Raw genomic sequence first — 27,613 nt, forward strand, 5'->3', positions numbered from 1 at the left:
CTGCTGAAAATAATCAAGATGCAGGGAAGCTAAAGCTGCACAGGGGCTTCAATCTGTTTGTGGTGTGAGCTTTGATATGTGATGCTGCTAATCCTTCCTCTGGAGACCTGTGATCTCTTACTGTGTGTAGCAGAGGTTTTTCAAAATGAAGAGGTCATGGGCAGTGTCAAAAGGGGGTTCTGGTTTGCAAAGGCAGGGAAACAAATATATTCATACTCTGCTGTTTTATTCCTTGCCTCACTGTTGCAATAGAAGCTAGTACTGATCTTGCCTACTGGGGTTCAGTGTGTTGGTGTCCATGCTGGGACATCAGTAGGGTTTGCATTGGAGATATTGTGGCAGTCAGGGTGTAAAACTGGGGAAAACTCAAACCACAAAATTTACCTTCTTTGAGCTTAGTCTTTCTCGATTTTGGCCTAATAGCTTGATTTTTTTAATGACCCAAGAGTGCCAAAGAGTGCCTTAATACTCCACAACAAGTAATTACACTTTTCAGGATGTGCTTTTGCACCAAGACACTTGGGTTCTTGTGCTTCCAAATTCTGTGAAAAGCTGAAAACAGGGTTACTGTTTTCTGTGCTGTGATGCCAGGGAAGGCAAAGAGCAGAGGACTGCAACCCCTTGCACTAAGACCCACCTCTGGACTTGTAGTTTAAAGCACAACGGGTTAAAAATAATAAAAATGACTGCTTGGTTTCAATAGGCTTTTTCACAAGACTAATAAAAAAGGTCCAATAAAATCTGAATGCCAGATACCTTTAGGTCTTACTGGCACCACTGAGAGCTGAATGACCCTGAGTATGGTCAAAGTCTTGATAATACAAACAGATGGGTAGTAGGTTAAAGTCACCCCTGGGGAAAGCAGAGCAGGGGAAACACTCCCCTGCCTGGATTTGTTAGGATGGCAGTAGTTACTATCACACTGCAAAGAAAGGCTACTGCTAAATGACCTCTATCAGGATGGTGATATTTTGTTGCTGTTGCACTAAAAGGGCCCTTGAACTGCTTTAAATGTATAGTTTGAATGATAGCATAGCAGTATGTGAAGCTATTGAAACCATTTAACAGTGACTGCTGATGAAGGAGAGTATGTAGAGAGGGGTAATGACTTTTATGTAATCAGTTATGATATAACTGGTCAATACTGACAAGACTGCTAGACTCCTATGTGCTGTAAATAAAAAAAGTAAAAAGTAAAATTAATGTAATTTTTCTGCCTCCTTCTTCTCCAATAGATCTATGAAGAGAAATTTGAGGAATTCCTTCTCTTTGGGACATTTTTTGAAGCCACAATGATTGATAGGAAGGCTGGGGACAAGCCAATAACCTTTGAGGTTTCCGTTGGTAAGTGTGTTAAGCTCTTCTCCAAAGCAGACAGGGAGTCTCAGAAGCAAGAGAAGCTACGTGTTGCTGACATCTGTGTCATAGGGATCTGGAGTCAGTTTCAAAGCAGGTCTTACACACTTGAATTAAGCTCTAATCTTCATTTATCTGGGTAGTAGTCAAGCTGGGCATACTGATGCCTGGCTGTCTTTACTCCCAGATGCCCTATATTGATGCAAACCCTCTCACCCGATGTATACAGTGATTCATCCAGTTTTTAGCCTCCTCATCTTTTGGGAGACCCACCTCAAACAATTTAAGTCAGAGCAAAGTTTATTCTGTGGTGCCCGTTGCAATTAGTCCCTGGCCCTTTTGCAAGGAGAACCCATGTGGACCCTCTTAGCCACTGTCATTGAGCCACATGTGGGTCTGTGAGTGTGGTTTGGGGGTGATGTACAGCCCAGCCTCAAAAGCCATGAACCAGCTTGTCCTCTAAGATCCTCCTGCTAAGTCCTGTCCTCTTTCTGAGTAAAGTTTGATTAGCCCTGTACTAGCCCCACTTAGAGTCCAAATGCACCATGGAACCCTTGCAATTCCCACCCTTGTACTTGCACACCTGAGTGTGTTCAGCTGCAAGGTTGTGTGCATGGTGAGATATCTGTGACAAACAGGGCAATTGATACTGATTTCTCATGAAATGTAGCAGGAAGCAGAGCTGAGAATGATGAGAAGCTCATTTGTATAGTTGGGCAAGAAGTTATATTAGTTCTTGTGAGAATTAATGCTAAAGATGAATCTGGCTCTGAATTCTGGACCTGAACATCTACCAGCTCCCTGAAATTTGGATCCAAATTTAGCAAACGGCCATTATTTACATGAAAGCATGAAGCAAAAGTCAAGACCAGGATGTCATATGGGGTTATTCAGCACATCCTTCTCCTGCAGGAAATGTTTTCTGCCTGTCTAATAAAACCAGTAATTACCAGACTGATGGATGCACCTCTTTCCCAGTGCTGATAATTGCCCCTCAGGGCAAAATCCTATCAGAGAAGATGGCTGTGTTATCAGCAGAGTTGTCTGGCATCAGGCTTGAAACTGGGGCCTCAAAACATTGTTATTACTAGCTCTGCCACTCTGCTATACAAAATTTGCTTGTCTGAAAATGAGCTTTAGCACTCCTGAGATCAGATGTTGAAACCATCATCCATATGTTGTAAGGAAGACACTTATTTGCTATGTAAATCAAACACATATTGGGACTCCTGGGTCTAGAAATTGGTTTTGCTTCTGCATTTCTGTAGTAAAAGCACAAGTGCTGGTGACCAGCCTCCTTTAAGGATGGGAGTAGTATACCAGGTATGTGTCACACAGGGCAGGTAAGGAAGCACTGTCCTGTAGCCTGAAAAGTCATTGGGACCAACATACCCAGTCAAGACCTTTATAAACTATGGTACTGCCAGAACAGTTAATGAACAGGTGGGAGCAAACATTTTCCATTGGTATGACTAGTTTAAAATTTATTTTAAACCTCATTCAGGTTGACCAACTCCAAGCTAGTCATCTCTTAATTTGTAACCCTGTGTCTTTAGGTAACTTTGGGAATATTACTGATGGGGTGTCAGCAGGAGCTGGACGGAAAAAGAAGACACGTGATGGAGAAGCAGAAGAAAGTCTGCTGCATGAGGAGGAGAATGAAATTTCTCCTCATCTCGGAGTACCCCTGATATCCACCACTCCCCCTGAGAAGCCACTGATCACAAGTGGGAACAGGTGAGGGTCTGTGCTATGATGCAGGTCTCTGGTTCCTATTTTATAATCGTGTGGGATTCATTGATGAACCCTGGTAGCATTAGACAGTTTGTGTGGAACTGAAGCTTTCAAGTCTTCAATTACATCTTTCAGAACTGTAAATTTTCCAGGGTCTACTGAAGTGAATGGGCTCTGAACCATTTTACACTTGTCTTCTTATCTTGACCTCATGGGCTCTTGAGCTTCTGCTGTTTCTAAAAGGGCTGCATTATACCAACTATACATAGGAAAGCTCTAGGAAAATGCAACTCCTTCTGTGCTATCCATGGTTTAGGTTCCCATACTCTGATCACAAGTAACATGCACTCAGTGACCAGCTCCAAAAGCAGAACAACATATCAAAAATACTGAAACCTGGTCAAAACAAAGTCAGCTACTCAGAACACTTTCCAGAGTTAATAATTATAGATGTAGTCTTAAATAGCAAGAAGTAACAGAAATAGAAGAAATTCTTGAAGAAGTTATTGAGAAAAAGAATGGAACAATAGATGAAAACATGCACAACAGTTCTTCTTAATGGTCTTGTTTAGAAACAGAAGTGTAAGGGTTTAATTAATTTCAAAGATGCTAATAAAATGAAGTATTTTCCATGTTGTTTTGGTAGGTAGAACGATCTCTGATACTGCAGAATGCCAAGACCAGATGGTACTTCTTTCTTTAGAAGGCCAGGCACTGCCAAGCAGTTTACAGATATTTACCAAGTGGGAAATTTCAACCTGGATCTGTTTGGTTTCTGGACCTTCCTAAAGATAAAATGTACTTTGATCCCTTCTTGCAATCAGTGGCCCAGTCAGGTTAAATAAGAGTTAGTGTAAGAGAACAAGAATGAAAATATCATGGTAGAATTTTTGTTTCTGCAACAGATAAGTAAAGAGAAGGGAAAAATCCAGTGTTTGACAGAAAGGTAGTTGCTTATCCTCATTAACAGGACTGCAGATTTGGGTACACGTCAGTCTCCTTTAGCTATTCTGAGAAAAGTGTCTTGTGAAAGTAATGTGGTGGTGACATTCTGCCACTGCTCTACAGAAGTGATCAGATTTTAATCTTTGCTCCTTTTCCTTCTTGCTTCCTGCCATTAGCAGTATTTCAGAGCTTCTCTGCATGCCTCTTTTCCTGCCTTTTTCTCCCATCCTGGAAAGCACTGAAATTTGATCCACTGATTCTAAACTTTTTCTCTCTGGGGATCTCACAGGTAGCATGAGTGATGCTCATGTTTTTTCTTTCCATGTATTTACTGGTTAGCACATGTGAAGATATCCTGTAATGTCTTTGGTTTCTGTGCTGTGAGGGAGCACCAAAGAGGTTGTTTTTTTTTTCCAGTGCCTCCCCCTGGACTCCCCTCTCACCTTTATGATCTGTTCTATACTGTGTTTTCATAGGAACTACCAGTACCTGCCATATGATGAGAGGAAGCCCTGTATCTGTGTGAAGAGCTATTGGGGCAACCAGACCTTTCGTCTGTACTCTTCCAACACTCTTGAGAAAATGGCTGATCACTTGGTAAGCAGCAACCATCCTCCCAGGCTCAGGTATTCTGCAGAAAATATTAGTGAGAGGTCATGTTTCCCACAACTTCCCCCAACTCCATCCCTTGCTGTTGATTTTATGAAAGAGTAACTGACCTCATTCCTTCTCCTTTTTTTTTTCCAAATTGATTTGGTCTGATAGAGCTAGTCAAGTCTTCCTGTCCACAATGATTTAATTTATTACTTTTTTTTTTTTTACTATAGGGCTGTCCTCTTTCCTCAGAAATGTTTTATTTTTTGTAAGAAGAGGCAAACAATGAAAATATTAGATATAGAATAATTCCATCTTCTGTGGCTCCTCCTCTGACATCTTCTTGCCAGTCCACAGAGGTTAAGCTGTGTTAATGCTGGAGACTCTTTAAAGACATTATTTGGTTTTATTTTCCTAAAAACTTTGATAGAGGCAAGATGGCATTTAGTTTCATAGGCACTCACTGTGATGCCCTTGTCAGTGTTTTCTGATAATGATGTTTTTTCTACCCTTGCTTAAAGTTGACACTATCAACAGTCTCAAGAAAGTACTAACGTATTTTTAAAACAACTTCAAATGTTGAATATTTTAACTTGAGACACAGATTTAAAGTCTGATACATCCTCTTTTTATCCTTATATACCTCTTGTGCAACTATGCTGAAGTCATGTTGTGTCATGAAAAGATAGTGACTTATAGGCTAGCATTTTCAAGCTGAGGTATTTTACAGTAAAGTAACTGAATATATATATATAGAAATTTCCTTACTGGATATTCAGGCCTTTATTTTGGCTTTTGAGTTTGGGAGGTCAGACTCCATTTCTCAATGATAGCAATAGGTGTTGCAGTAGTCCTTGCAGATGGATTCAGGTACCCACTAAAGTGAGAACTCTAGCAACTTGCTAAATTTAAGCAGCAGGGCTACAGGCAGAGCCAAGGAGAATGATACATTTTCCTCTTACCTGGTGGAAAATATTTCCCTCCAAGTGATCTTTCTGAAAGGTGAGGAAAAAAAGCTACTCCAAACAGCACTAACGTGGAGTAGTGGTTGGAGAGTCTATGGAAAAGTTAAAAGGAATCATGAAGCTGGAGTCTCATCTCTGTGCACTTCAAGTATGTTGATACATCTAAGGTTCTGCTCGTTGAGATTACAAAGTCACCTCCCTCATTCTCGCTAGTCATACAATGAATGATGGTGTTAGAATACTAGCAGAATGATGAGGTGCCCTCCTTTACACAACAGCTCTTCCATGTGTTTTTCATAGGAAGAATCATTAGAGCAAGTTAAGAATTTGATCAAGGTTTCAGAGATTGCATCTGAGGAGAAAATGAGGACGACACTAAATGATTTTATCAATCAAAGCAGGTAACTATATCTCCTAGAGGCATACAGAAAATGAACTTGATATGTTGGCTACAAAGTCCAGGTTAGACAAGGAAATGGATGATAATATTTTGAAAAATACACTAAACTTACCGAGATACATTTGTTTTAAATTCTGCTGTTAAAAAAACACCTTCCCAAACTGCAGTTTCTATTTATTCAGAGAAAGTATTTTATTGTTACTTTCAATATCCAGTACTGACACTGGACTACTGACAATCATTGCCATATTATTTTGGCTTTCTAGACTCTAAGAATAGAACATAGATGTGCATAAGTAGGAATTAATATAGCATGTGATAGACACACTCAAAAAAGTACAAGTTGAGGTGAAAATAAAGGAATTCACAAGCTGGGTTAAACCATCCTGCAAGCTGTCAGTCAGATTACATGTTTGGGCTCCAAATATGTACAGTTCCTAATTTGTAGATACTAGTGCTGCTTCTGTGAAATGTGGTGCAGAGCTTTCAGACTATATTCTTAGAATTTTACAGGTGCTCAATATTTATTTCAGAGAACTTCAGCATCTCTGTCCTCTGGCTCATGTACTGCAGCAGACAGAGAACATTTCAGTCTAATGTGTTTCAGCAGCTGACATTAAAAAAATGACATGTTTAAAGACCTGCTACTGTTGTATCCTAGGGCCTTCATTACCATTGCTGAAAAGAAGCCCAAAGGGCTGAACTACACTGCTTTGGACAAAAAGAGACTCATGCTGTTCAAGCAAGAGCTGGTATGTATGTTTTTCTTTAAGCATTGATGTTTAACAACACTTAAGTAATGATGTGGACTGAAAGCACACTAGTTGTATATGTATTTTAATTTCTATTTGGTTTCACTGTGCTGGAGTGCTTTTTAATGAATAGAAATATAATAATCAAGAGCTTTTTTTTTTTTTTTTTTTTTTTTAATGCACCCCATTGGGCTTAATAAATTGTTGTAAAACATCCTGAAATAAATCAAAACATGTTGGTTTTACATACAAATTAGACTGTATAATAATGAGATGATTTTTCTTTTCTGTGCGTCTTAAAATGGGATGATGCAGAGTTCAATGGAAAAAACACCAAACTTCAAGACTAGTGTAGTCTGGCATTTGGTATTCCTGGACCTAATAATCTTCTCTAGGAAACTAGAAAGAAGAAAACAAACATAGTTTAGGTCATCTAAATGTTCATTAACTGTATTTACTGTTGGTAGCAGAGAATTGGGTTGTGACTTCTGTAAGGACCAAGGCCTGATAATTCTAGGTGGTAATCACAGGTCTCTTGGGACTTCCATACATGTGGTATACATACAGACAAAGGAAAGGTGGGAGACATTCATATTTTGTATTATTCCCCTCCAAAATGTTGATCACTTTCTGTTGTGACAAAGAAGGTAACTGTTACTTTGAGTGAGTGTCTTCATCTTTTTATCTTGAATCTACTTTCTCCTTCTGTGTCCCATTCAAACTACTTAAAAATGCATACAGAACACATCTTGTCTTTCCTGATTGCAGGAAGCAATGTCCAGTGATGCCAAGGCAATTGTTCAGCAGCAGAAAAAGAAGATGCCACTGGATGAAATGATGCGTGAGACTCAGAGCTTCATCGATAAAATTAGGTTCTTGGTCGATGAGGTAATCCACACAGAAACTCAGATACATTTAAAATCCAGGGCCTGATTTTGATTTACATAATCCCATGTGAGTAATAACTCCTGGCCTGGTCATCCAAGGAATTCTTCTTTGGATATCTGGACCCAATCCTGTTTTGCCTCAAATGGAGCTGTTAACAGACTGGAGAAGGAGACACTGGACTATGTGGGGTGAAGAGGATTTTTTTGTTGTTTTGTTTGTTTGTTTGTTTTTCTTTTTCTTTTTAAAATAAGGTCATCCCCTGTGTGCCCTGTCTCCCTGTCGGGAGACAGCCTGCTTTCTGATTTGGATTGATGTATCCACTGGTATTCATGTGGTGATTCGGTATGAGGTCACGTATCTCTACACTGTTCTTTGCTGTGCAGGCAATGTTGGAACATACTATAAATCTGAGAATAACAGCAGAACAGCCATATTTGTTGAACTAAAATCCAGCTAGTGAAGTGCAGTCTCTCTGAGAGCTGCCTCTGCAACAAGGCCATGGCTATTCACTGGCTCAGAAAGCAAGTGGCACAGCCTGACGTGATTTCCATCTTATGTCCAGATTCTCTTCCTTCCCAAACCAGGGTGACCTTGCTCACAGCATGTCCAGGGAACAGCCTCTGGACTGGTCTTTGATTCAGAATACCCTCAGACTTTTCTTGGACAAATGCTATTTTGGGCAGGGCAAAGCCATGACATGGAACATCCTCACAAGCAGAATCGATGATCATGATTTACCCTGGTCTTTTTTTGGTGTGCTGGGGTAGATGAAGTTGATGGTATTCCCATGGTAGGTACTTTCAGCTTACACAGTCTATGGGTAAGTTATTTCCTGAGACAGAGTTCTACCCATCCTACAAAGCTCTTTACCTTCAGCTGTGCATAGGAATGGAGGTTTGGACTGCAAAGCACAAAGTGACAGCCTGTTTTAGGGCACGTAAAGGTAGGACAAGGGATAATGGTTTCAAGCTGAAGAAGAGTAGATTTAGGTTGGACATTAGGAAAAAGTTCTTTAATATGAGGGTGGTGGATCACTGGAACAGGTTGCCTAGAGATTTGGTGGGGGCCTCATCCCTGGAGACAATTCAAGGTCAGTCTTGATGTGGCTCTGAGCAATCTGTTCCAGTTGAAGATGCCCTTTTTTCTTGTAGGGGCGTTGGACTAGATGACCTTTAGAGGTCCCTTCCATCCCAAGACATTCTATGATGCTATGATTTTATTCCAGATGCTCATCTACTACTCCACAGGAGCCATGAGAGAATCAGCTCTTGGTAATGAGTGTTTTAACAAACAATGATGGTGGTGGCTAATAGAAAGAATTCAATTTTAGTTCTCATCCTTTAACAGCCACAGAATACGGTGCCTGATGTGTTCATCTGGATGCTCAGCAACAACAAGAGAGTTGCATATGCAAGAGTCCCAGCAAAAAATATCCTCTTTTCCCCAGCAAAAGAGCAAAGAGGCAAGGACTGTGGGAAGATTAAAACCCATTTCTTGAAAGTAAGTCTGAACCACTAAGCAAGCAGAGATAATGCCTGGGGAACATTTAGCATGCAGATTTTTTCCAGGGATTGTATTTTACAGGCTCATCTTTGTAATATACTAAGAATGTGTACATAGTTATGTCTGCCATCTATTAATGTTTATTCTTCATATTTATGCTTATCCTTATTTAAGCACTATATCATTTTCAGGCTTTTGGTGCCTGAGTAATTAAGTCTCTCACTGCTTGTTATGTCAAGTTTATAGCATTGTTTTTCTATAGCTATATCCATAGAAAGAAGAGGTAAAACCTCTTTGTTGGCAAAGATGTCAGAATGCAGCACATGAGAGTCTGGAAGGAGTCTGGTAAGAGAGCAGCAAACAGTAACAGACAAAGTAAGGAATCTTAGGTATGCAGAAATAATACATCAATGTTTTTATGCTTGCTATTTAAAATGTGACTAGCTTTGTGCATTATATGTCCAAAATATTATTTGGGATTATCAGTCTTGAAGGAAAGTATTGGTGGATATACCCCTACAAAGACACAGTGACTGATAGTTCCTGACAGTGGAATATTATGCAGTTTATATTGTTATTATGACCATCAGAAACAGCCTAAACACCGAATGCAACAGTAACTTTGCATAATGATTTTTTAGTGGTTTTTCACTTGGAGCTGCTGGGAACACTCCCATTAAACAGAGCTAAAGAGCAGATAAAAATATCTAAGTTCCTGATAGTTGCCATAGGTACTTGCTAAGCACAGCACTTTTTGCCTGCATGACCAAAAAGTACTATAATAAATTTTCTAGCTCTTTCAGTATGGGAAGAGAGAGGAAGGGAAGAATTGTATTTTTTGTCCAGACCAATAATATTTTGTGTTGGAATATATTTTTGGATCTGCCCAGCAGGTTGATATTTATAGTAAAATATAGGACTAACTATTGGAGACCAGAAAAACTGCATGAAATGTGAAGTGGGCTGAAATCTGGGAAAAACAAGGTACCCGCTAACACTGATATGCTTGCAGCTATTAGCTAGTCTGCACAAACCTCTGCAGATCAGCCAGTACACCTTTCATGTAGATTTTCAACGAAGAAAACTATTAATTTCCTGAAGAATTACAGGATTTCCTGGTCCTAAATGTTTCTCAGGGGCACTTCACTGTGGGGAAGTGCCATCTTTCAGTATATAAACTCAGTGTATGCTTCTTTATTTCAGTCTGGCTTGGTAGGAGTCAGCACCCAGCTGTGTCTCTCTCTTGAGCTTGTTGGTGATGGCTGGATCCTTTTTCTTCAGTTACCAGGAAAACGCCCTGTGGGCTGGACTGTGCAGGCAAAGGTGGACATCTACCTATGGTTTGGACCTGCCAGCTTTGCCCATAGCATCATGGAGAACTTACCTGTAGGATATGAGACTGAAATTCCAAACAACACCAGCTCAGGGCACAGCGTGGTGCCCTCACCTGCCTGCCTGCTGTACAGAAGTAAGACACTGTTTCTTCTCCATGTTAGCAATTAAGAGGGTTTCTAAGAAACATATGGCCCCAAAAGCCCTAACTGAGGGTTGCAAAACCTCTGTTTAAAGTAACTGTTCTAAGACGATCACAGCTTAGCCTCTTTTGGCCAGAAAAGGCTGGGTTTGTTGCCAAGATATCTGTCCTGCCACAGACACCTTGCAGATGTCAGGGAAATAAAAGACCTGTTCTCTTCCAATTTCTGTTCCCTGTCCCATGGTTTTATCTCCTTATAATGAGGGAGCACCTTTCAGTTCTCTTGATGAAGCTGCTGTGTTGAACATCTAGTGGATAAACTGGTGATGGAAGACAAAACCTGGCAGTTAGTGACCTTGCAGTAGAGACTGAGAGGCACTGACTTCTTGTACAACTTCTGCACGTCTCATGTGTTTTACTAGTGAGACAGTGTTAGCAACAGTTCCCCTCGCCAGATCCTGGTTGGATGGCAGGTGGTGGATCTTCCCTTCCTATGTGCTGCATCATTTCCATGGAGCTGACATGACTGTTTTCTTTGGAATGCTGCAGCCCCGCACCTCTTCCAGCTGAGAGCCCACATGTACCAGGCGAGGGGGCTCATTGCAGCTGACAGCACTGGACTTTCTGATCCTTTTGCAAAAGTTACTTTCACATCACACTGCCAGACCACGAAGGTAAGTTCCAAGGTCTCTTCCAGTAAATGAAAATATAATGTTTTTTACTGATCAAGCCATAAAAAGGAAAAATCTTTGTCTTGCAAGGAGGAACTGGCAAGAAAAGTTAGATGCCTCCTGCTAAAGGGCAGGTCAGTCCACTGCAAGCAAGGGAAAGGTTTGGGTGTAACCTTCTATTCTAACATGAGGTGCAGTAGTGCAAGCTCATTTTAGCTCCTTCAGATGTCAGATTATCTGGGGCTACTGGACCTTTGCAGCAACTGAATTACCTTTCTCTACATCTTTTTATATCTGTTTTAAGTTTGGGAGCCCCCATGGTTCTCTTTTCCTATAATCTATGGGTGCAATGATGGAGCAAAGAGTGAAGAAGACCTAATAATGGCTTCTGTAGCCAAGCAAGCCAGCATGTCTCTTTGTGATAGAATTTGGCAGCACACATTAAGGGTTTTAGAGTGGCAAAGTTGAAGTGAGCTGAGAGATCTGTGAGGCTTTCTGCACCCCTTAAATGCTGCAAAAATGTCCCCATAAGAAATAGTCTCACATCTCCCTCAGACACTTCCAGGGGGAAATGATCTCCTGTGGACATTTGATGGAGCCTCTAGAGAGAAGGGAGAAATTCTACACAGCTCCAGCATGAAGGGTTGAAGTACAGCCCTGGAAAATAAGCAGGAGAATGGTGTCTCACAGAACATGAGGATAGACTTTCAGAAGTTCTGAGTCTTTACAACTACCCTGTAGTTAAAATGGGGCTGGGAGTTCTGAAGCCTGGGCCATGACCAGGATTTGCTGGGAAAAATAGTGTATTTTCAGAAATAGTGTTTTACACCCCCTACCTAGTCCCTCCCCAGAAAAGTCCACAGAAGACTATATAAATTTAATTAGCTCTTAAATTTAATTCCTGCTCTTGAATACTACCACTGGTTGCAAGAGCTGGCTGCTCACAAAGGAGCTCATTGCCAGAGGCCAGTGCAGTAGCACCAGTGTAAAAAGGAATCTTTTAGCTCGCTCACTTGAATTTGCTGACCTTGTGCAAAATGGAAAGACTCTAACATTTCCTGAGCTGTGATTACTGACATTTTAAAATTCCCCCGACACCTTCTTCTCTTAGGATGCAAGTTATGTAACAAGTGTCTAAGGGAGTGAAAATCAAAACCCTTTCTCAGTTCTGAATTTTGATGCTTTTGCCTCAAGGGTATGAATTGATTTTTTCCTGTAATGTAATTTAAATTTCTAAAAAATTTGGTGAATGAAGCCAACAAAATTAATCTTTAGATGCACTAGATTCAGGAAAGTAGAATTTGGCCCAGGAAAAATAGCATTTTATAGGCATTGAAGTGTTAAGTTTATTCACTGCCTGAATAAAATATTGCAGCAAATAACTTTAATGTTTTTGGAAGACTCTCAGCCAAGTGACAATAAACTGTAGTCAAGAGCCTTATTTTCATCCAAAAGAACGATAGCAGGGGTTATGAGTCATTTTTCAGTTGACATATATACCCTCTTTAAATGGCATCTTTGTTAAATGTATTTCCTGCCAAAATAGTGTAAACACTGGCTGTGATGAAGTACCATGCACATCCACATAAGCCAAATTACAGCAAATTAAAAACCACTGCTTTATTATGAGTGATTAATTAATTATATATATATATATTTAATAAAGTTTTATGTGCTGTTACACTGAAGTAAAAACAGAATTAAAAAAATGTATCCTGGAGAAGTGAAAACTGGCCTCAGTTTAGGGCAAAGGATTCATTTTAATAGCACTGGGCATGTGCCTGCCTTCCTAAACCAACAGCTTTCCTCTAAATTTAATACTGAGTTTTGTCAGCACAGACTGATGGTCATGTATTGATAAACCTGTGAGGGATATGTGAGGCTGTCCTGGTTTGAGCCAGGATAAAGCCACTTTTCCTTTTACTGATTTTTTTTTTCCTTCAGTAAGCTTTCTTTTCACTAGCAAAGTGTTCAGCTAAGGAGAGTGCTGTGGGAGTTGCTGGGGGTGGGGAGAGGCAATAGGGGTTTGCACATTTCCTGAATACATTTGTATATAATTGTATATATTCTCTTTTATCATTAGTATTTAATTAAAGCTGTGTAGTTTAGTTTTCAATCCAGAGCTTCTCTTTCCTCATTCTCTCTCTCCTTCCCTACCTGGGTGGGGAGGGGATCAAGAGCATTATTTTTGATCCTGAACCATGACAGAGGCAAAGAGGAAAATGGAGGCACTGGAGATACTGGTCTCCAAGCAAAATAATTATATCCTTCAGTCTGGGAACAGCTGCTGATAAATGTCTCAGACAAGGAATTTTTCTGGCTGTGGGAAAGGATGTCACCAGCAGATCAGCATGTCCTGCTGCAGGTTTCCCAACCAAGCAGTTCATAGCTCATTAAACATGTCCTCTCCTCCATTAGATCATTGCTCAGACATTATCCCCCACCTGGAACCAGATGCTGCTTTTCAACAGCATCGTGCTCCACGGCGACAGGGAGGAGATCGCTCAGTTCCCACCGGAGATCGTCATCGAGCTCTACGATGATGACGCAGTGGTAAACTCAAAATCCTTCCTCATTAAAAGACTGGACTCTCACATCTGTGACACAGCTGTGTCACTGAACAGGCATTAATTGTATGACCTTGCTGAATGGAGCTCTGTGTTACAGTGATTCACACTTTAACGTGAGCACAGCCCTTTGACTCACTTTATGTCCTTGCAAAGCTGAGGCCTTGTTTTTTTCCCAAGTGAGTCTTGCTCCCAAAGAATGGCTTAGAGAAATCAGAAGCATCTTTTCCCCACCTCCCTTGTACTCAACTGTAAATATTGTATCTGAGTCTGGGGAGACACAGATTTATCTCTGACTGCAAACTCTGACACAGTCTCACTGAATGGCTGTAGAAGTCAGAAACTTCAGATGCTCCAAAAAGGTAATAATATAAGGCTTTTCTGTTTTCATAGCTGCTTTTCATTTCACCTTGTTTTTTACTTCAGAAGGGTTGGGGTTTTTTCACAAATGCTAAACTCTTCACCATCTTGGATCCTGTAACAGCTGTGAAATTCAAATGCCTTTAATATCTGTATTCTCCTTTATTTAGGGTAAGGCAGAATATATTGGGTCTACAGTGGCTGCCCCTGTGGTGAGACTTGCTGATCAAAACTATGAACCTCCCAAACTTTCTTACCACCCAGTGTATTGTGGAAATCTTTCAGGAGGAGACCTTCTTGCTACATTTGAGCTTCTGGAGGTAAACTGATTTCTTTTACCATTACACACTTACATCCTGGGCTCACAAAAGCAGCAGTGGCATCAAGGCCCATCACCCTCTTGAATTAGTGGGAACTACAACCGCTTTTGGCTCTTGGGGTCCCAATGCAATCTCTGTCACTCCCTCCACCCTGCCAGGGGCTGCTGCCCATACACAAGCAACTGCCAGCCCCTCACATGACCTGAGCCTCCTTTGCCTTGCCCTAAATTGGGCTATGTGAAAATCCTGCTGCCGTTGCAATGACCTGCTCCTTGGAGTAGTACATGGCCCTGACTTCAGCAACCTCAAAGCTCCCAATATTGCTTTCCATCCTTACAAATGGAAATGCTGAATATTAAAGGTTGGGTTAAGGAGACTGAGTTTTCAGTTACCTCAAGTATATCAAGAGAAGTGTCACACTGGTTTCCAGCTGTGAGACAAAATGCAAATTGAGTGCACTTCTGGGGCTAGCTCAGCAGATGCATTAGTGGGGTACATCATGCCTGCCATTTCAGGGAATTTCAGTGAAATTTGCAGAGCTACCAGTTAGAGGAAGCTTCTCTCTGCTTAAAACCCACAGCAGTTTATTCTGAAATCTGAAATGGGAAAAATGTGGAACTCCATGACATGTTCTGGAGGTATTCCCAAGGTAAAACAGGCTCTTAAGCCTGATGTGCTAATTCTGTTCTTGGTGAAAGGCTGAAGTATGACAACACAGGAAGCATATCCTCATTATTTTGGGTACTTAAGAGTTAGAGATTATTACCTTAGCCATAATTTTCTCATTTTTCTTGAAATTCACTTTTTGGTGAACAAACAGAGCATTTTATTTTGTCATCTTCTGGGACACACAAAGCAGCACTTCTGAGATACATCCAAATAAATTCCTAAGACTTCTCTAGAGAGTTGATAAGAACAGTAAGTAAAGACCCTGGAGTCCTTATTTTCACTCTCTGTACTACTCTTCTCAGTGAAAACACTCTAGAGCATCTCATATGGCATATAATAGCTATATGGATATGAAATAAATTTTCAGGAAAAACTACTTATATGAGCATCTGCCAGGCTTCAAAAAACTCCCAGAGCTGATGTGCCAGTGACTTCTGCCAATATCGGGGGATTGCTGATGATGCTCTGTGTGAGGATGGAAACAAAAACTCTCTCATCACAAATCTATTCTCATTCTGAGCCCATAACCCTTCCCATGACATACTATGCTTGGTAACTCTGATCTGTAGGTACCGTTTGGCTCAGTTGAAGAAGTGTTGTGTAAGAAGTGATGTTCCCTTCTCAAGATGAGTGCTGTTATGCCAGGTCTTGCCTGAGGGATAAAATTATTCTTAAAGCAAAGCATCCTGGCATTTAGAGAAATAGTAGACAAAAAACTCCCAACAGACTAATGAATACTAGGAGTCTTAATTTTGCTCAAAGTGGGCACAAGATTTACTTATTTTTAAATTATTATTATTTTTTAATCAAATCCGGAAAGTCACCTTGTAAACACGCCTTGTGGGTATTTTCCTCTACTGTCATTTGAATGCTAGATGATTCTTCACCTCTTGTTTTGTGCAGTTACACTGTGGCCATGAAGCGAAGTCCTTTGTAAGTTATTCCAAGCTAATTTCATGGAAATGTATAACATGTTCACTGTGTCATACAGAAACTCTCTCAACTCTACTAGTGGTTGGTAGGACTTGGAAAACTGGGGACCTCAAAATATAATAGAGTACTGTTCAGTTAACTGCAATAACAAAAGTGAATATCCAGGGAATCTAGATTTTAATCAGTCTTTTAGCTTTGCAGCCCTGCAGTGCAGTGTAATGAAACTCTTTTGAGGCAGTTTTGTCCTCAAATGTGGGAATTCACCAGCCTTCCTCTCCTAAGCCACATCCTTGAGAATTAAGCCCTTCTCACAGCTGTAAGAGGAGATACAAATAGCTGTTTGTTCTAGATTTTTTAAAAAAATGAAAAGAAGTGGTGCAGTTTAGAAATTACATCCGCACAAGTCACTGTATCATGCAAATTAGTCAAGTGATGCAATGAAAGTGTGTACCCTGAGATATGAACTGTGGGCAGGGACATGACATCTTTTGTGTGATCTGCTCCAGGTGGTAATTGCCTCTTTATTTAAAGTGCCAGTTAATCACTTATGAGGCTTTTATTTTTGAGTGTTTAATGCTAGTTGATATAGAGTTGTAAGCTCTGAATATAATTAAACAAGTGGATTTCCAGACAAGCAGGTATTGTTCACAAAATTGTGTGTTTCTGTCTGACTTTTTAAAATGGCATCACGGAGGTGGCTGATAGAAACCAGATACATTGAGGAACAACAAAACTAAACCTAGATCTATTAAATTAATTACCTTGGATTTTTACTGATGAACAGCAGTAAACATGAGCATGTGAATTATTGCTGTTAATTATGTGAATACTCACACACACCACAGGTGTTATGCTATAATATACAATTTTCACCCATCTCCTAGAGAAAGGATCATCTGTCCCTTATGCTAATTAAACTCCCACACCACTGTAGATCACTGCAGATAACAGACAGATGGCCTAGTTAAAAGAAACAGAAAACTTTCCATGTCCTTTGTGAGATGTCTCTCAGGTGCCCCAGCTTTCAACAGTGACAAGTTACCTTGGGAAGGGTGAGACACTCCAGAAGTTGTATTTCTTTTTCCCAGGAACCACATGTTCAGTATCCTTCAGGTACTTTACTTCATGGGAAAGATGAGAAGAGCTCTGTCTGTAGGTTTTTAGCTCACCTGTGAAACCGTGTTCCTACTGTTCTCTGGTATCACAGCCTGAGTTTCTGGTAGGACTGGTCATCAGGTGCTGGCTTCCCCTGTTCTGTGTAGAAATTTGCTATATCAGGCCAGGCTTCAGATCTGCCCTGCATAGACAGAGAAGGTCATAAATACACTTCTCACAAGAAGGTGAACTAAACAGGCAGCCTAGCCTGGAGCATGGCAAGACTCAATGATCTTAAATGTCTTCTTCAGACTAAATGATTCAGTGATTCTAAGAGGCAAAGAGATGGCTGAGCCTCAGAGCTGTGGTGGGGCATGCTCTCCTCCCACCCTCCTGGCTCAGAGCAGTGCTGTGCACCCAAATAAGCTCCTGAAGGTGGGGCAGGCTTATGTGTGATCACAGGCAAAGAACATCAGTAGAGCCTGCCACAAGATTTTTGTTGCTGCAGAGAGAGGACCCAACGCTAATGCTGGAGATGCAATTTGCAAGTTCTCAAATGCTGACAGCATGTAATAATGCAGGACCAGTTGTCCTTAGTGGCTGAAGAGCATTACATCTGGCTGACAAACCTGCTGTTTAGCTGATGCATACTGTCTGTTCACCAGCCTCTTTAAACTAAAATTAGATCTAGAATTTTCCTGTGAAAATCTTCTAAGCAGTATTTTTGTAAAATAGAATTACCATGCTTTCCATTTGTAATAAACATAATGACCATGCTTCAGTACTCACATGTCTTTGGGGCAGACTGTGTCCTGCTAGGACAAAGGAGACTTTTTTTCGTATAGATGCATAAACCAAATCTATTAATACTCTTCCTGCCAAGAAAGGAACAGCAGGACAGATAACAATCCAGGTCACATTTCTCTCACAGCACGACTGCTCTGCTCTGCAACTTGTCTTGAAAAACTGTATTAAACTGATGTGTTCTACGTATCATTTATGCATCCTTCTGATACTGATTTTATTCTTCAAAAAACCAGCCTGAGTTATGACTGCTTAATTTTTCAGATTCCTGAGTCAAATCCAGACAGACTTCCCCCGCTGGATCCACCAGATGCTGGCCAGATTTACCCAGTCCCAGTCAACATCCGACCTGTTTTAAGCAAGTACAGAGTGGAGGTGAGTTACTTACAATATTTCCATTTCCAAATCTCATCTTCTTTTATTCTCTTACTGAACTGTAGGAGTAAGTAATTATGACTTTTAAATACTTTTAAATAAGAATCACGTAAAAATAGCTTGTGGATCCCAACATAAAGGTGGTAAATTCAGATTAAAGGGATTCACTGAGGCTGGGCATGTGAGGCAGTGATTCCACCCGAGGCTAGCAAAGGCTACAGCTCCATCCTGGCCTGCTGAGATGGAACTGCTCCTGCAGCAGATCTTGGCTGATGGACCTAATTTGTGCGCAGCCAGGGAAGTGTCTGCAGGAGATTGAGAGCTTCCCCTTGCCACTGACCTCACTGGAGGTGAAGTTCTACATCAGTCGCCTGCCAAGCTTTTTCTAGGTCCCAGACTTTTGCCAAGTGATGTCACCTGCCCATGTACAAACGTTTGCACCTTCTCTTCCCTCCTCTCTTGCACCATTTGGGCCCAAAGTCCCCTTGTGTCGGAAAGGAGGGAAATGTGGCAGCTTTTCATGTCAGTGTGATGCCTGGATGCTGCCCAGCCTCACCACTCCTTGTCAGTCATCCTGCAGCCTTCAGACCAGCTTCTTCTTTGCTCATTCTGCTGTGCCAAATCAGACCCTGCTTGCATAACCTGGTGGTTATTTCCCAAGAAATACTCATTTGGGAGCCCAGAAGCAGTTCCAGCTTTACCTTCAAAGATTAAGTAATTGAGCTGCTGAAAAGGAGAGAACAGTTTTCAGCTCTGCTGTTTCATTTATTTAAATTCTCGTTCTCTGTACATAAAGAAAGAGGGGGTTTTAGTAGTTTTTTTTCACACCCAACACTGCAAGGTAAATAAGCAGTGAACTACTCTGATGATGTTAAAATGACAAGTTAAATCTTTAAACTTAGGTGTTCCTCTAAGTTTTGTGCTATGGAGGCCTTCCCACTGCCTCTGCAATAGGATTGCTTTGTGCTTGTACATTTTCTGTTTTATACTGCTGTGACATTCATCCCAAATGGCTCCTATGGCACCCAGCTCAGAAGCATCCTCACTGTATGCTTCTTGTTTGGACAGCTGAGCAGAGCAGCCACCCTCCTAGAGTGATACAGACCTTAGACAGATTAAATCAGTGGGAGGTGTCCCTGCCAATGCAGGGGGGTTCAATCTAGATGATCTTCCAGTTCCCCTCCAACCCTAGCCATTCTATGATGTCTGTCTCCCTTCGCTCTGGAGGGAGCCCAGGACAGCTCTGCTCCCAGTCTGATACCTCATGCACCTGAAAATTGGGGAAATTGCATCCAGACCAATATGGTCAAACTGCTATGAGAAAGCTCTACAGTTGAAGTGCAGGTATATGAAGTGAATGTACATAATTCCCAAATACGCCCTCTCTGGAGCGTATCCAACAAGGAAATAACACAGCATAAAGACAGCTAAACTGCTTTTGTCAAGATATTATAAACTAATATCTCACATCAGTGGAAATGGCCATGGAGCCACTGTAACTATGGAAATGTGCTCTGATTTTAGCTGGGAACCTCTGTCAAGCAGGACCTCACTGGCCCTTGCTCTGCTCCAGTGCCTCTTGCCACTCCCTGAGTCACACAGATCCCCAGTCCCACCAGCTTTCAAGTTGTCCACAAAGGTTCTCATTCTTTCAGTTCCAGGCTTCATTTCAGATTCATGAGACTCATGACTTGTCTCTACAGTGGTAACACAACCATCCCTCACTGCTTCAGCCCTTGGTTTCAGGGCCTCCCAGCACGTGCTGTTTAAAGTCCCATTTTTCCTGCAGATAGACCCCTATTTTCCTCCTCATCCTCCAGACCAGAAGCATGGCCCTTTGAAGGAAAGCTGCTTGGAGAACTCTACCATCCATTGCAGACCTGAAGTCTATCTCAGCTTGCAAACCTCTATTGATGACCTCTGCTCCTATGGGATTTGTTTGCTCCTTCAACAGCTCAGATGCTTGAAACAAACTGAGTCCCTGCTGTTCAAGTGAATAGTCCCCTTGCCCTGCTGAAAAGAGAACTTTTGCAAACATCATTATTATGTCCTACTGTTGACAATACAATACCTTCTCAATAACAGATGGATGTTATTACCATAATTGCCAGGATTAACCATAATCCTCATGGCTATTGGATACCAGACTTAAGTTGTTTGTTCTTTTTCTTGCATTCCCAAAAGGGTATAAGGTGATGGGATCCCAGCAGTGGCTTCCCCCAAACTGAGGAGACTCTTCAGGCTACCGACATTTCTCTCTGCCCACCACAGGTCCTGTTCTGGGGTGTTCGAGAGCTGAAGAAAGTCCAGCTTCTTTCTGTAGATCGACCCCAGGTTTTCATCGAATGTGCAGGGAAGGGGGTGAAATCCTCTGTTATCCAGAGCTACAAGAAAAACCCCAATTTCAGTGGCCTTGCAGACTGGTTTGAAGTGGTGGGTACAGTATACTGCTCCTAGCCTGTTCATTCTCTGGTTAGGCAAGGTGTTAATAACAGATTTCCTTCTTTTCTTGTCAAATAATTTCCTCTGTGTCTTGATTAAATACTAAGAGGCTGGGTTCTTCTGCAAAAGCTACTGATTTGAAGAAGCTTTAAAAGACTTCTGCTCCAATTGTATGATAAAATAAGATTATGTTCCTCCTGTTATGTCCTGAACAGGCAAGGAAATATGTTGCAATCAGATTTTCACTGATAGGTTGGAACTTTTTAGCAAGTAACAGGGATATTTTTAGTACTTTTCCTTTTTCCTTTCCCATTTAGCAGTCTAGTGTTCAGTTTCTTTTGTTTTCTTTCAATTATTTTAATTTTCCTTTGTCTGTTACTGGGCTATTAAGGGTATTGATCATTTCTGGCTCATGAGCTCTGGACCTTTTGATATTGTAAAACTTGCTGCTATGGACTGGTAATTTCATTACTGCCTGTTAGCTGGTTTATAAGAGCTGGTACTTTCCATGGACAATGGACAAAGGTTAGCACCAGAAAAATAATCTGTTCAACTTGCTCTGGTTGCTAACATCAAGAGAGAAGAAGTTTCTTCATAAGACAAAAGGATTTCAAAGCACTATGCCGGATACTGAAGCTACAGTATTTTTAGCTTTCATTGTATGTCACGTGTCCAAAGAGCTCCTTTTTCCTTTTGTAGGTCATTCTTTGAGGTATGTAACCACCTAGTGTCCACATCTCATGGCTGAGCAACCTGAGACAGATAGACTTCATAGCCTTCAACAAAGCAGAAGTGCTATTAAGACTCACATTTTCCAACACAGGGTTCATTCCTTCCGGACATACCAGTTTATTCTAACAAGGCATGCTTGCATATGGCACATTCTGAGTCTCAACTCAGGAACATAGTCCATATGGTCCTCTCTGTATTCTTAAGGATAAGAATTCTGCCAGACTTTGCAGAAAACCATCAACAGCATAGTCCTGCCTATGCTGTGTGCATTTTGCTTTTTGAGTAAGTTAATAGCTGAGGAGAAGAAGGGAGGGAAGAGTGAAAGCCTTATTGTTGTGCTCGACAAATATTCTACAGATATTCTATATACTTTAGCAATTCTCATCCTGCTGTCCTTCCTCCTGCACTAGGAGCTGCCTGAAAATGAACTCTTGCATCCACCACTAAGCATCTGTGTGGTTGACTGGAGAGCATTTGGGAGGAGCACCCTTGTTGGAACACACACCATCAATTGCCTGAAGCAATTCCTATGTAAGACCCACTCGGGTCCTCAAGCTACACCAAACAGATTAGACATTATAGAACTTGAGAAAGGTAAATGTCCAATCCTGATCCCAAATACAAAGACAAAGGACCTAGTCAGAGTCTTAACACTAGGCATGTACTTGGAAGATATTCTTTATTGTGTTATGTAGGGTCAAACCCCTAGTGATGCGATCATTTGATGATCACCAAATGTGATGACAGCATAATCTTAACTAACTTGAAAAGTTTCTATTTCAGCTTCACCTGAGTCATCCCAGCCTGCTGAATTACCCAGAGAAGAAGAATTGCTAGCTGATCACATCTATGCTGAAGTGGAGCAGGGTAAATATACAGTGATAGAGCCAGACCCACATCTCGCAACACTTCCTGCCCCTGAACCAAAGAGCTCTACCTCTGAACCATGGAAGGACAGAAAACAGAAGGTGGGTATAGATGCCAGCTAGCTTTCATTGCAGTCTTGCAGACTTGTAAAATAGTAGTCTCTAACCTCAGGATTAGAGATTCTGGGTGCTGATTTTAACACCCATGTTATCTTGCTGGCCCTTGAGAGAACAAGTTGGCAAGGAAGATATGACCCCACAGAATTTCATTACTTCCATCAATAGAGACTTTCTTTCTTTCCTTTTGTTGTAGTTGGTCATCTCATGGGCAAGAAGTACTGAAGTAGTAGGGTTTTTGCTTTTCCTGTTCTTGAATAATCTACTTAATTACAAAACTGTCAGGGTTAATAGCTGTTCCTGTGTCCATGGCATTCAGACAGGGATGAAAGCCCCCCTTGTGTTAGATACTGTACAGAAGTGGAGCAGAAAGTCTGTCTCCAAAAGATCTTATGGTCGAATTACAAAACTGGCGTGAGTCTCCAGGTAGAAGAAAATTGGAAAGTATAGGAAAATAGGGCAGTTCTGGTCAGTGTGGCATTTAGAGTACAGTGTATGATCTAGGTTGTGCACATTCTTTTTGCTTCAGATGCACATGCTCCTCCTTTGTCTGTAGTTTCTCCCACCACAAACACTCTTTTCTTAGCAGCAATAAAAGCAGAGGATGCAGGACTGAGTTTCATTTCTGCAGCTACATAAAGCATGTTTCTTTAAACTTTGATGTTTCAGTGGTCAGATGTTTCCAGCATCCTTAATAATTAGGAGGTCAAATAAACTGCAGAGATGTCTTGTTCGTTAGATGTACACACCGGTCTGGATCTTTCATTTGGTACAGAACAATTTTAATTGTTCTTTATGACAGCAAAATATAGTAAGAAAAGAGTCCTAAAAGGAACTCTGTAGTTTAACCATCTGTATTAAATTAATTATCATACTTACTTGTTTGTCTGTCTGTCTGTCTATCTATCTATCTATCTATCTATCTATCTATCTATCTATCTATCATTCCCAATGATCTATCTTTGCTTCAGCCCCTCCAGACAAGCTAACAACTCTCTGTAAGTGAAACACTGTGTAAGGATGAAACACACTATTTAAAAAGGGCCAGTCTTTAGGCAAGAATGAAATAAGATTTCTATCTATCTATCTATCTATCTATCTATCTATCTATCAATCATTCCCAATGATCTATCTTTGCTTCAGCCCCTCCAGACAAGCTAACAACTCTCTGTAAGTGAAACACTGTGTAAGGATGAAACACACTATTTAAAAAGGGCCAGTCTTTAGGCAAGAATGAAATAAGATTTGCCACTTGAGCAGGTGACCTTCAGGATCAGATTTTAGCTTTTTGTAAGAAGAGAACAGCTGAACTGCAGCAACTGTTGGGACTTTTTCATCTTGCAAAAGGCAATAAAGAGGTAATGGGAGTTTTTAAAACACTTGCAGAATAAGTGGGAGAAGCCAATTTGTATTTGAATGTTCACATCCCTAATCCTCACATCCCACCATTAACCATTTCTGTGGCAATGTCTCCAACGTTCACAACACTGGCATCACCAGTAGGTAATATAGCTTTAATACAATTATTATCACAAAGATGTGTCTTGAAATAAAAGACAGAGACACTAATGAGATTGAAATAATCTTCATATACATCTATTGATGTTTGATGCCACGAGTCAGGTGATTAGTTTCAATGGGTTCTAAGAGCTGAACATTGTTTTCCCCATGCTTTTTTAGGATATGAAAAAATCTATCCGAAGGTCAACAAAGAGAAGGAAAAGAACAATTGCAGATGAATCAGCTGAAAATGTTATTGATTGGTGGTCAAAATACTATGCTTCTGTGCTCAAACTACAAAAGGTAAGTCACCCAGTGTGCTCAAAATTCTCACGGATGAGCATGTTGTGAAAGTAGATTTACTGATGAATTATTCCTTTTCAGTACTACATTCATAATGAGGAGTTTGTCTGTTGTCTTTTTCTTTTGAAAGGCAAAAGGAATTTTTTCCAGTGAGGGAAAACCTGAAGACAGTAAGTAAATAATTTGTATTTTTCTATTATTTTGTGCTATTAATACTTTGATTCTCTTCTATTTTACAATCAAAAATTAATGTCTAGTGACTCAGTACTGCCAGTGTACTGAGTTCCTTCTTCTATGGCTGATCAGGTGGTGGGTAGGTTAAAACTTCACAAGCAATGTCGGGTTAACAGGTGTTTTCTGTCATTTAAATCTCATGGACAAAGATCTGCAAAGTCAAACTCCTAAATGATAGAAGGTGAAGATTATCCTGCTCTTGCACTTGTAGCAGGTTCAGAAGAAGAAGAAGCTTATCTCAATTTTAAATCCAATTCAGGATCAAAGATGTAGGAACAGCTTCTTCAAGGAGACTCCATAATCGCCTGTTACTACCACAGATGAAAAGCTTTGTGTCTAGCTCAGGTTCCAGTGGAAATTTTTTCACAAGAACCTAAAATAATTGGCCAGAAATAGGTTCTCTGTGTGTGTGTGTATGTGTCTCCATACATGTACACTCCATGGCTTAATGAGTCCTCCCACAATCAAACAGAGCTCTAGAAATTTTTCAGGTTTTTTTGACAAATGTAGCTGGTTTTAACTCATGACTTCAGATCTTGTGAATTCTTTTCTGGTAATTTTTGTGTACATATTTTTCACCTATGATGATAAATATTATATACACAAGACAGCTCTGATATACATGTATATAAATATTTCTCTAAATATTTAGTTCTATGAAGCACACATGAACTACACAAAAATGAAAGTAAACTCAATCCAGATTTTAGCCAAAAAAACCTGAACCACCTCAGTGCCATTTTTGGGGCCTCACCTTCTTTTTGTTGGAAAGCCCCTCTCAATCTGGCTTGAGGCTGGTCCTCCCACTTCCCATACTTCTAGATAACTTTTTGTGATACCTTTGAGCAAAGAAGGACTTGGATCACCTGTTATCTGAAGTACCAGTTAGCCTAAATTGTGGCTTCCAGTTTTAAATAAGCTTGAAGTTTTGCATGAAGGCTGTTAAGATCTGCTAGCTTGTGTCTGGGAGGAGTCAGAGAGGAAGGAAAAGGGTGGTCTAGGAGATGACCAGCAGGGGAGGAGTGATTCAGGACATCACACCTAGGCCACCAAGCTCATCATGAAGACTGTTAGCCACAGAGAGGATAAAATAACTCCTCTCTGCCTGGGACGATCAGTAACAAAAGAGAGGACCCTATGCTTGGCAGTATGAATGAATGGAGAAGGAGCAAGAGGGACTCTTTGAAATGTATTTTGCATCCTTTTCTGAAGCATTTGATGTGCTTTGCTCACTAAAACCTACACGATGTCATGAAATCTCTGCAGATAATGACCACATTGCATTGGTCATAGAAGAGGAGCCAGATAAAAAGAAGAAGGACAAGATGTTGAGAAGGAAACACAAAGAAACTCCAAACCTAGCAACACTGCAGGTAAGAGAGAAGTAAGGCTGAGAGGTAAGGCTGTTATTCACTATTTCCTCAGAACCTTACATCATCAGCTGAGTTTAGCAAACCCTTCTTACCTTTATTTCAGACACTTTAAAATGAATAAAACACAAAATTATAGTGATAATGCACATCAGCACATGTGGCCCAGAGGAACCCAGGGTCTTGTAAGGCAGATGTGGCCTGTTTGGCCTTAGAACTTCAATTCATCAGTATAGACACACCCAGAGAGTCATCAGTGAAAATTCAGTCTTACTTTTCACCTGTAAAGTGCTGAAATTGGAAATGCAAAATTTCATATTGTAAACATTACAACCTATTAAGAATGACTTAAAAAGAGCATGTAAAGCATCACTGCAATCAGCAGTGCATCCTCCCCAATGGGGTGGGAATATTCAACTCGTTTTAGGTTTGTTTGGGTAACAATAAGAGGAATTAAAAGAAAACTATGAGTCATGCAAAATGACTGGACAGATGAGGAGGTGTGAAAAGATTAGGACTGCTTGGATTAGATTGTGCTATCCATTAGATTGGATAGAAGGGGAATTTGGAATGGCTGTTTCCATTTTGTAAGGGATGGAACTAGTCTAGGCTCTTATATTTCACACTGAATAGCACTTCATAAATTGCAGGGAGACAGCACTGAAAAAAGTCTAGCCTTTTAAAAATTATTTGGTCTTTTTACCAGTCCTAAAGCTCTGTCAACACAGCCCTTTATTATTGTCTGTTTTGCTCTCATATTCTGACACATTAACATAATAGAATGGGTCAGTACATCAAAGACATATTACAGAGAGGAAACAGAAGCAAAAAGTAGCACACCCTCACTGCTTTTCTCCTGCACCAGTGCTTACAAATGTTCTTTCTGAACCTTCTAGAGCCCTTCTACCTGCTAGATTAATGTGCTGCTCCAGTAGTTGGGAAAGACTTCGGTTAAGGACAAAGCTACTCCTGGTTTAAGTGAGGAATTAACTTTTTTCCTCAAGGGCTTTTGCAAAACCTTGGCTTTATTAAAATCTGTATTTTGAGTAAAAATGGATTTCTAGTCATCCTGTAATAAAAGCAGTTGTTATAAATATATTTCCTTGCACCACAAGAACTAAGCATTCTCCTACTTTCAAAGATTTATGAAGGAGACTTGGAGAGTGAATTTAATAACTTTGAGGACTGGGTGAAAACTTTCCATCTCTTAAGAGGAAAATCTAATGATGAAGTTCATGCTGACTCTGAAGACAGGATAATAGGAAAATTTAAGGTGAGCTTTGCTGTTGATTAAATGGGTAATAGTTTAGAGATTTTATGTGTTCATGCATATTTCATGATGAAAGAAAAAGACACTGTCAGTCTGTTGTAAATAGAATTACCTGTTTTATTAGATGTAGGGCCATATACTTTACTGTGAGGGTGGTAAGACACTGGCACAGATGGCTCTGAGAAGCTGTGAATGCCTTGCCCTTGGAAGTGTTGAAAGGCAGGTTAGATGGGGCTTTTTGGCAGAGGGGTTGGAACTAGATGGTCTTTAAGGTCCCTTCCAACTCAAACCATTCTGATTCCATCATGTTTTCCCTTTCCCACTGTAGGATAAATGCTGCAGCATCCAGCACCAGGGGTTCACTGTTATATTGA

At 40.6% G+C, this 27,613-nt stretch overlaps 1 protein-coding gene across 1 annotated transcript in view; it reads left to right on the forward strand.

Annotated features, from left to right (window-relative positions):
- The window catches only part of FER1L6 (fer-1-like family member 6), a 60,603-nt gene that overhangs the window by 15,340 nt on the left and 17,650 nt on the right, over positions 1 to 27,613 (forward strand). The window contains exons 11-29 of the mRNA XM_009997697.1: positions 1,236 to 1,344; positions 2,913 to 3,093; positions 4,512 to 4,632; positions 5,895 to 5,995; positions 6,656 to 6,746; positions 7,515 to 7,634; positions 8,982 to 9,134; positions 10,419 to 10,605; positions 11,161 to 11,285; positions 13,701 to 13,835; positions 14,380 to 14,529; positions 18,295 to 18,405; positions 20,677 to 20,838; positions 21,990 to 22,173; positions 22,363 to 22,547; positions 24,243 to 24,365; positions 24,496 to 24,535; positions 25,866 to 25,972; positions 27,111 to 27,242. Coding sequence (XP_009995999.1) covers positions 1,236 to 1,344; positions 2,913 to 3,093; positions 4,512 to 4,632; positions 5,895 to 5,995; positions 6,656 to 6,746; positions 7,515 to 7,634; positions 8,982 to 9,134; positions 10,419 to 10,605; positions 11,161 to 11,285; positions 13,701 to 13,835; positions 14,380 to 14,529; positions 18,295 to 18,405; positions 20,677 to 20,838; positions 21,990 to 22,173; positions 22,363 to 22,547; positions 24,243 to 24,365; positions 24,496 to 24,535; positions 25,866 to 25,972; positions 27,111 to 27,242 — 2,517 coding nt within the window. The remainder of the gene's footprint in view (positions 1 to 1,235; positions 1,345 to 2,912; positions 3,094 to 4,511; positions 4,633 to 5,894; positions 5,996 to 6,655; positions 6,747 to 7,514; positions 7,635 to 8,981; positions 9,135 to 10,418; positions 10,606 to 11,160; positions 11,286 to 13,700; positions 13,836 to 14,379; positions 14,530 to 18,294; positions 18,406 to 20,676; positions 20,839 to 21,989; positions 22,174 to 22,362; positions 22,548 to 24,242; positions 24,366 to 24,495; positions 24,536 to 25,865; positions 25,973 to 27,110; positions 27,243 to 27,613) is intronic.

Source organism: Chaetura pelagica, unplaced genomic scaffold (assembly GCF_000747805.2).
Source record: "Chaetura pelagica isolate M959 unplaced genomic scaffold, ChaPel_1.0 scaffold1, whole genome shotgun sequence".
Classification (NCBI taxonomy): domain Eukaryota; kingdom Metazoa; phylum Chordata; class Aves; order Apodiformes; family Apodidae; genus Chaetura; species Chaetura pelagica.